At 32.4% G+C, this 9,890-nt stretch overlaps 1 protein-coding gene across 1 annotated transcript; it reads left to right on the top strand.

Annotated features, from left to right (window-relative positions):
- Positions 1-6,379: 6,379 nt before the first annotated feature.
- On the top strand, positions 6,380-9,314 carry LOC127097012 (polygalacturonase). The gene is made up of 6 exons (XM_051035531.1): positions 6,380-6,728; positions 7,547-7,843; positions 7,922-8,150; positions 8,259-8,340; positions 8,591-8,816; positions 8,889-9,314. Exons 1-6 carry the CDS (start codon positions 6,468-6,470, stop codon positions 9,156-9,158), a joined length of 1,365 nt encoding a protein of 454 aa, XP_050891488.1. The 5' UTR covers positions 6,380-6,467; the 3' UTR covers positions 9,159-9,314.
- Positions 9,315-9,890: the final 576 nt, after the last annotated feature.

The raw sequence follows: 9,890 nt of genomic DNA, 5'->3' as shown, positions 1-9,890 counted from the left end.
CCGCAGACTGATGGTCAGACTGAGAGGACGATTCAGTCACTAGAGGATCTTTTGAGGGCTTGTGTTTTGGAAAAGGGAGGTGCTTGGGATTGTTATTTGCCTTTGATTGAGTTTACCTACAACAATAGTTTTCATTCGAGCATTGGTATGGCACCGTTTGAAGCTTTGTATGGTAGGAGATGTCGGACACCTTTATGTTGGTATGAGTCCGGTGAGAGTGTTGTGGTTGGACCGGAGATTGTTCAACAGACTACAGAAAAGATTAAGATGATTCAGGAGAAGATGAGAATTGCTCAGAGTCGTCAGAAGAGTTATCATGATAAGAGGAGGAAGTCACTTGAGTTCCAAGAGGGAGATCATGTGTTTCTTCGTGTTACTCCGATAACTGGTGTTGGTCGAGCTTTGAAGTCGAAGAAGTTGACACCTCGTTTTATTGGTCCTTATCAGATTTTGGAGAGGATAGGGGAGGTAGCCTATCGTATCGCTTTACCGCCGTCGCTTGCGAATTTGCATGAGGTTTTTCATGTGTCTCAGTTGAGGAGGTACATTCACGATCCGTCGCATGTAGTCCAAGTAGATGATGTACAGGTGAGAGATAACCTGACTGTTGAAACATCACCTATGAGGATCGAGGATCGAGAGTTGAAGCAGTTGCGGGGTAAAGAGATTGCCTTGGTGAAGGTAGCTTGGGGAGGACCAGCAGGTGGCAATGTGACTTGGGAACTGGAGAGTAAGATGAAGGAGTCTTACCCAGAGTTGTTCGCTTGAGGTATGTTTTCGAGGACGAAAACTCTTTTAGGGGGGGAGAGTTGTAACACCCCGATAATAATATGATCATTATTTAAATTAAGTTAATAATAGATTTATTAATTTAATTAGATAATTGGATTATTATTATTATTATTTTGGAATTATGGAATTATTATTATTATTTATTGGGATAATAATTATTGGAAAATATATATAAGTTGGAATTTAGAAAATCCCATTTTTGGTAAAAAGGTTATTTTTCACGTGAAAAGGGAAAAGAGGCAGAAAAGGAAAAAGGGCAAAGAGCCAGAGAACGAAGGTTGAAGGAAGGAAAAGCTTGGAGCTCAGAGACTGCCGGATTTACTCAGGTAAGGGGGGTTTATCATCAATTAATGGGTATTATGGGATAATATGTGATGGGTAGTGAGAAACCATTGATTTGCCTCTGATTGAATGATGTATGATGAATTTGTGAACTTTTGGGGAGGAACGAAATTGGGATTAAAATTGAAGAAATTCGTAGGAATTAGAGGTAGAAAGGTTAGCAATTTGTGAAATCGAAAGTGTATGATTCGTGTTAGATGAGATGAATGAATTGTGTGTAAAATTTGGACTGTAGAAGGTTGAATTGGATAGATCTCGTAGCAGGAAAAGCCATTGCAGATCTGGAAATTCTGGTTTCTGGTCATACGCGTATGGCACTAGGCAATACACGTATGATATGGCTGGTACGCGTATGGATGAGGCCTTACGCGTATGAGTGAGAAAGATGATGTTTTGAACGTGAAATTGTCTCTGTTGGTACGCGTAGGAGAATGTGGTACGCGTAGCATACGCGTATGGGCTTGGGCAATACGCGTATGGACTTGGTCAGGAATGGGCAATACGCGTATGGGCATAGGCGATACGCGTATGGGCAGACTTGTGGTTTTCCGGAACTGTCGTTGTGCAGTTTTTGGTTGTTTAGGCTGAGTGATGTAACTTAGCTGATGTATGACGTAGTAGGGATCATTTCCCGTTGTTTTGAGCAGTATAGGTATTAGTAGAGTGTGCTAATACTGTGTTTAATTAATTGACATGATATGATATGTTGATACATGTGTTGATGATGTGTGATGAAATGCATAATGCTGTGAATGTATATATTATGCATGTATTTGTGAATGGACTGTTGTATGGCTTAGAGTGTGAGCATGTGTCCATTGTGGATTGTTGTTGATGTTGCATTGCTAGATGATTAGCGTGCATAGCATAGCCTGTGGGGCTGTAGCTAATTCCCATGGTGAGGAATTAGTGAGTGAATCATTAGGGATTTGTTGATGATGTCTGCATGCTAGATGATTAGTGTGCATAGCATAGCCTTCGGGGCTGTAGCTAATTCCCATGGTGAGGAATTAGTGAGTGAGTCATTAGATCTCAAATGAGTGGAACTAGTGAGCTTAGTAGCCGTATCTGGATTGATCGGTGAGCTTGAACTATATGTTCAAGAATAGTCGGTACCGCATGTGTGGAGTCTCATTGCATAAATTATGTATGGCGTATAATATGAATGGATGTATTCCAATATTATACGTGTGTTTGTGTTGGTGTTGAGTATTATGTTGAGTTGATGTGCTGTTACTGAATATATGTTTGGATTAGGGTGATGAAATGTGTTAAAATTACTTAGCATTACATAATGTTTTATAATGCTTATTATATTGATTGAGGAACTCACCCTTACAACTGTTTTTCAGGTAACGAGCAGTGATTGAGTAGGAGCTAGTACTTGGAGTCTAGAGTAGTTCCTTAGTGGGTCATGCTCTGATAGATGTAACATCGGGACGGGATGTTTGACTTGTTTTCATTGATGATTGTTGAATAAGCTTACATGTTTTGTATTGATGTTGGATTTTATTCCGCTGCGAATTATGCAAATGTTTTATTTGATTAAATAAATGAGCATGACAGGATATTTTGATGATTGTTATGAAATGATTGTGTGACACCCTTCGGGGCATAATTACTCTGATTGATATTTTTATTATTTTAATTAAATATTTGGGGTATTAAGAAGGGTGTTACAGTTACAGCAGGTGTGAGAGAGGGTCCAGAAGGAGCAAGAGGAGCGAGAGAGGTTGGCTGAGATAGAGCGAAAGAAGGCGAATAATGAGGAGTATGAGAAGATACCCGTTAAATGTATCCACGGTGTGCTTGAGGTATAAGTATAAGTTAAAAAATTTGTGTTGTATGTTGTTGTTATTATTGTTTGCGTTTTAATTTTGGTATTGTATTTCTGTTGTTTTTATGATGCAGAGATTGAGTTCATTGGGTTTACTCAACCAAAAAAATTCAAATCAGTTGGACATTCAAGAGAAGGTACTTGAGAAACTAATGGGTGGTACAATCACAAAAGAAAGTTGTTCTTCCCACCAGGACAATATTGAAACCACACCACAACAAGTAGATAACATTAAGAGACTATCAATGATAGTAGAGAGTCTTCCATATCTCTGCGAGAATATTAAATAAATTCATGTTCCATATTAGTATTACGTACTTCCTAAGTCAACTGTTAAGTAATTTACGAAGGGGGATGAATGGCTAGACGTTACCATATTACAATTGTTATGCTCATAATTATAATTTTTATGTTGATCATTTCTATTTATATTCATATGTTCTCGTACTTTAACAGTAAACATTTGACTCTTGTCGGTACTTGCATGAGATGTGTGTTGAAAGTGATTTAAGAAAGTATTGTTTCCTAGATCCAAATATCATTACCCTTCATGTTAGTACTATAGAAAACAATATCAAGGTTTACTTAAAAGACAGGTTGTTAGAAGAGAACAAAGAATGTTATTTTAGCCTCGTTTTACAACGCGTAAGTATATATTAATTTATGTTTTTATTTACAAATCAATTTTGTACATATTATTAATTATTCTAAATATTTATGCAGTAATCATTGACAACTAATTATTATATGCCCAAGGCAAAATATTGTAGTTATGCTTTGCTCTATGCACAATAACCTTAATGAAGTTATGTTAAACGCTTTGTGTGTGTAAGTGGTATTAGTTTTTATTCAAATTTGACCTTTACTTTTGAATAGTTTTTATGCATGTTTAATTTTTGCTGACATGTGTAGAGAGATAGACGGATACAATTCAATCAAACTTAATTTAATTGGTAAAATGTCAATGATCCATTCCCCCAAAGTAAGTATTTATTGTGCTTTTTGATACTCTTTTACTTTTGTGTATTAATTAGTAACTATATGAACATTATTTGTAGTCGAGAAGACAATCCAACAACTATGCTTGTGGATACTATGTTATGAAACATATGCATGATATTGTCACCGGAGGCATTACAAATGGATGGACCAAGCGTAAGATATTAACTTAATCCATATACATGTAATTTATGTATATTTCTTAAGTTAATGTTGTTGTCGTTAGCTTACCATAATTTAAACTATGTTCTAATCTGATCAATTTGGGGTGATGTCTTCTTATCTTGTCATGAATTTCAACAATAGTTATAAGCTGAATTTGTACATATAAAGGTTTTGACATTTTCATGTGCAAAACTCTAACTTTTGTATTATGTGTTGAAGACAACAATGTAAATTTGTACATTTGATTTTGCCACAATGTAAATTTGTAATTCTGTATAAAAAGGAATACCAATTTTGCTATCGGTTTCTGATTTAGTATTTTGTGTTAATTTGGTATTCTACAACAATTTTATAGTTTCTGCATGTGTACAAAATGATACAGACCTGCCAGTAAAATGAGAATCAAAACAAATTTATATAGCAATAAAATTGATTAATCCTCTCGGTTAAAGTAAAAAATCGTCGTACAAACATAGCTTAATATCTCGTTTTTTGAAAATAACCATGAGGTATGTTGCACGCGCTAGTTAGTTTTGAAAATAAAAATTTGTTGTTGTAAGGAATCAAATCATTAACCTTTTGTATTTTAACCTCTGACTTATAAAAACTGAGGGATAAAGTTCTCACTTTTCATGTCACCCTTCGTTACCTCGGCATTATAACTGAGGTAAAATTTATTTCGAGTCAGACATGACATGTGTTATTTGTAGTAGTGTTAGGTAAATAATGACTAGTTGTTATTTTAATTTATAACATTATAGGATTTATAATCCAAAGAGATAGACAAAGGATATATCTAACTTATAGGTTCTAGGATCGGATATTAGATCCTCAAGAGATAACTTGTCAGCCTACTAGAATTCATTAAGACATAGTCCTATCTTTCCCTTATAAACATTATCAGATGAGCAAGATTTGGATGAAGGTGAAAGTAAAAGGAAGGTGACCTAGCTAGAGGATCCTCACTTGACTTAGTTTTGACTCCATAATGTATTAAGAACTAATGTAAGAATGTTGTATTCGAGTCATTGGGACTCAATATATTATGTGAGAAGGGTGTGAGATACCCCGAAGGAATGGTCAAGTATGCCTTACCAGAGTAAAAGGGTAGAGATTGATTAATGGTTTAGATTGGTAAACCACTGAGATTAGTATCTCATCCCACATTGTTATAATATTCTCAGGTATATTCAGATTGTACTCACGACTTCGGAATTGACGGTGACGATTCAATGGAGCGTCTATTCGTTGTGTTGAAGAATTCGTCTGATAGATAAAGTGCTAGCTACTTTGAGCTTTGATGTGTCGTTGTAAATTTTTAATCTGGTCAATTTTCATATACTTTCCTTGATGCATCCAGTACCGACTATTAATACCATTAATTGCTATTCTAGATATATGACCGGTGAATATTACAATTTTCACCTGTTGATCTCTCCTCCCAATCTTAATCATTCATCTTCAAATATATATTTTTCATTTTTTTTTTGTTCCCATTCATTTTCATCTCAATCTCATTCTCTCTGACTTCTATAAACTCCTCCAAACCTTAACTCAGTTCTCCAACTCCAAGTTCCTTCCATCTTTAATCTGGAAGATTTTGGTTCCTTATTAATGGTTAAAGACACATTTCAATGATTATAATTTTTTAAAATTATTTAATTATTAAATTGGTTTTTAATATATATATATATTATATATATATATATATATATATATAATATATATATATATATATATATATATATATATATATATATATATATATAATATATATATATATATATATATATATATATATATATATATATATATATATATATATATATATATTAAAATTACAAATTTATCTTTGTGATTATTTAAATTTTGATACTTTAAAATATATATTTTTAGAGATAAATCTATAATTTTATTTAATTTCACTGGTTTCCAACAAAGTTTTTATTCAAGACATTTTTTTTTAACTAAAAAAGAAAAAAAAATTGATGATTAATTTATCATATAATGATATATCATCTAACATTTAAATAAAACATAATGAGACAAATATTATATCCTATATCTAATCCTTTTAAGACACATTGGTAAACAATGGTGTATGGAGTTTATGTGAGATTGTACCTGAGAGATCTTTTCGTCTCAATCTCTCACATCCTTCCATACCGTAATATACCCCATCAAGAACAAAAGCATACATCTTTTTCAATTCTTTGTCTATAAATACACACAATTCCCTCACTACATTCCTCATCAATTACTTCTTTATACATTCATTTTCATATAAGCCACCATTATTCAAACAACATATTCATAAAACAAAGTCAATAGAATGGCCCTCCAAAGAAATCTCTCATTCATTATGATCATGATTTCTTTTGTTGCTTGTTATAATGAGGACCTACTTAGTTCAATTGTTGAGGATTCTCCTTATATTTATGATGGTGTAACATTCAAGGACTTTATTAAGCAAATAGTAGATCCTGCTTTGAGCTTAGAGAGCAAGTTGGGTGGCCTTTCTCCTACCTCGGCTAAAACCTTTAATGTTGATGATTATGGAGCTCAAGGAGATGGTAAAACTGATGACACGCAGGTATATTTATTTTTTGTTTCAACAAACCTTCATAAAGTTTCAATAAATAATTTAATTTATAACTTAAAAACGATTATGGCATAAATATTTATCCCATAAAATGTTTTTGTATAAATCATTTTTATATCCATATATATATATAACTGTTAGTGAAGAGTTTGTAAAAATAGATTTATAAAAATTTATGAATATGTCAGAATTTTTTTATAAAACATTTTTAAAATTTTTACAAATAATTATGTTTATAGTTAATTTAAATAAATTAATATTAATAAGTTCTAATTTTTTATTTACTACTATTAAAAAAATGAATTATAATGAACTATAGGGAAACAGGAAGTTTTTCTCAAATCATGTCATTAATTGTATGTCAAAATTGGAGATAGTTTGTAGTTTATTTCTTTTGTCAAAAATATTAGTGGATGATTCAGTTTTTAGTAGTAAATTTTAGTTGATAAAAATAATTGATAAGTGAAAAGTTAGTTTATAATTGATGAGCTTATAATATTAAATTATAAATTAATTTATGAATGATAGTGAATAATTAATTTATTGAGTGTTTGATAAATTAATGGTTAGAATAATTTATAAATATGAAATAAAATAAAAAAATATATTCTTAAATAAGATAATATGGATTAAATTGAAATAAAAAATGATTAGATATAGGATTTGGTTGTTTTAGCTTTAAAAAAGTGTTTTTTTTATCATTAAAAATTATTTTTAATCAACTTTTTATGAATTAAAAAATTAAATATTGACATCCAATGACATGAATAAATATATATCATTGAAGATTAAAACATGTGTATATTTAGGCATTCAAGAAAGTTTGGGAAGCAGCATGTTCTTCTAAGAAATCAGTTCTTGTGGTGGCTGAAAAGAATTATCTTCTAAAGCCATTCACATTCTCCGGCCCTTGCAAATCCAACACTATCACAGTTCAGATCTCTGGAAGCCTTGTAGCATCAGATAATCCATCTGATTACAACCAAGATCCCACACACTGGCTTATGTTTGACAGTGTTCAGAAATTAACTGTTAAAGGTGGTGGAGCCATTGATGGAAATGGAAATATTTGGTGGCAAAACTCATGCAAAAAGAACAAAAAGCTTGTAAGAAATATCACAATTATAGCACAATCTTGTTATTATTATAGCATATTTAAATGCTAATCATTCTCTCTTTTGCAGCCTTGCAAAAATGCCCCTACGGCACTGACTTTGTACAAGTGCAACAACTTGGTAGTTGAGGATTTAACTATAAAAAATGGTCAACAAATTCATCTTCAGTTCCAAGATTCTTCCAATGTTAGAGTTTCTGGTCTCAATGTGACAGCGCCGGAGGATAGTCCAAACACCGATGGAATTCATGTCACCAATACTGAAAACATCCGAATCTCAAGCTCCTTTGTAGGAACTGGTATTCTCAATTCATTCATACTATAGGCCATATTACAAAAAATTTACAGAAAAATATAATGAAATGTGTGCATATATATGATATATTTAACATTATGTTTGTTTGCAGGTGATGATTGTATATCAATTGTAGATGGGTCCAAGAATCTACAAGCTACAGATATAACCTGTGGACCAGGCCATGGTATCAGGTATTAATAATAAGTCAGTACCATTTTAAATTTTCGGAGGCTCTATCTATATTTATCATTATTGTAGAAGAAAAAATAAATATCTTATTTTGTGAGGACTTAACTATAACAAATATTTTACGACACCCTTTTTAGCTACGGGATAATCGTGACAAATTTTGAATTTTGTGCGGTAGCAAGACTTACACATCTTCAAAGACGGCCATGTTGTTCATGTTAATTAACTTTTGATTCATTCTTGATTAATTAGCATTGGAAGCTTAGGGGAAGATGGTTCCAAGCAATTTGTTTCAGGAATAACAGTAAAGGGGGCTAAATTTTCCGGTACTACTAATGGAGTGAGAATCAAGACATGGCAGGGAGGATCAGGAAGTGCAAGCAACATCAAATTTCAGAACATTCAAATGAAAAATGTGAGCAATCCTATAATAATAGATCAGAACTACTGTGATCAAGAGAGTCCATGCCAGGAACAGGTAACATTAACTTAAACCATGTATTGAATGTTGATACAAAATTTGGTTTATTAATTAGTTATGTAATTGCAGAAATCCGCGGTTGAGATAAGGAATGTGCTGTACCAGAACATAAAAGGCACAAGTGCTTCTGATGTGGCTATGGAGTTTAATTGCAGCAAGAACTCTCCCTGTCAGGGGATAGTATTGCAAAACATAGACCTGCAACTTGAAGGTGGAGGAGAGGCAAAGGCTTCATGCAACAATGTTAAACTGTCCTACAAAGGAAATGTTAAACCTCGTTGCAGCAAGTACATTGAGGAAGTGAATGAAGATGGTGGATTTGGAAGCACTTACATATAAAACATGTTTATTTCCTTAGTATGTGTTGCTTAATTAGTCAATAAAGCTTATATTGGTTGTAATGAATAATGTTATTTCTTATGTATATTGCGATAAGTGACATCCTTTGTACATAATTATATCGTAAATAAAATGTCACTTGTATTGTATTTTATATATGGATATGTATTATTATGAGTATTGTCCCTTCAATTATATATAATATACATAAGTTGCAATTATATTAGGCTAAAGCGTGAGAGTGTTCATAGTTACATGATTCATAAGCTCCACATGGTACCGATTCGGATACGCAGTAGGTAATTTTGAGAGAATTTCAGACGTGGGAGATATACATTATAGTCAATAGGTTATTTAAATTTGTGCTAAATGGTAGAAGTTTCAAATATGATAATTCATGTGTTGTTATTAAAAACATATTAAGGGGAAAAATAAATAATACAAAAGATAATGTTGCACATAGAGAGAGTAAAGAGGCTATATAGCAGTTTAATAGCATTTGCATTGTAAGCTGTTAGTCCCACATCCGTTGTGTACTAGACACATTGAGAGTAAAAGCTGGCTATAAATGAAGCATAGTAATGCATGCGAATAGCAATGGTGTAGTATGTTAGGCTGCTTTCTTTAGTAAGTATTGCACGTGGGGGCAATGTTACATTAATAGATTAGTTCAAGTTTTAAAAAACATTCGTGGTAATGTAATAATTGTGGTTAGTTGAGTTCGCGAATTTT

The sequence above is a fragment of the Lathyrus oleraceus genome, chromosome 6 (assembly GCF_024323335.1).
Source record: "Lathyrus oleraceus cultivar Zhongwan6 chromosome 6, CAAS_Psat_ZW6_1.0, whole genome shotgun sequence".
NCBI lineage: Eukaryota > Viridiplantae > Streptophyta > Magnoliopsida > Fabales > Fabaceae > Lathyrus > Lathyrus oleraceus.
The sequence above is the reverse complement of the archived record's forward strand: the minus strand, read 5'-3'. Positions and strand labels throughout refer to the sequence as shown.

Excerpts from the sequence above, each read along its gene's own strand:
- LOC127097012 (XM_051035531.1), top strand. The coding sequence starts at position 6,468 with ATGGCCCTCCAAAGAAATCTCTCATTCATTATGATCATGATTTCTTTT. Across the intron at positions 8,151-8,258 it reads AAGCTCCTTTGTAGGAACTG|GTGATGATTGTATATCAATT; the intron begins GTATTCTCAATT and ends GTTTGTTTGCAG. Across the intron at positions 8,341-8,590 it reads GGACCAGGCCATGGTATCAG|CATTGGAAGCTTAGGGGAAG; the intron begins GTATTAATAATA and ends TTGATTAATTAG.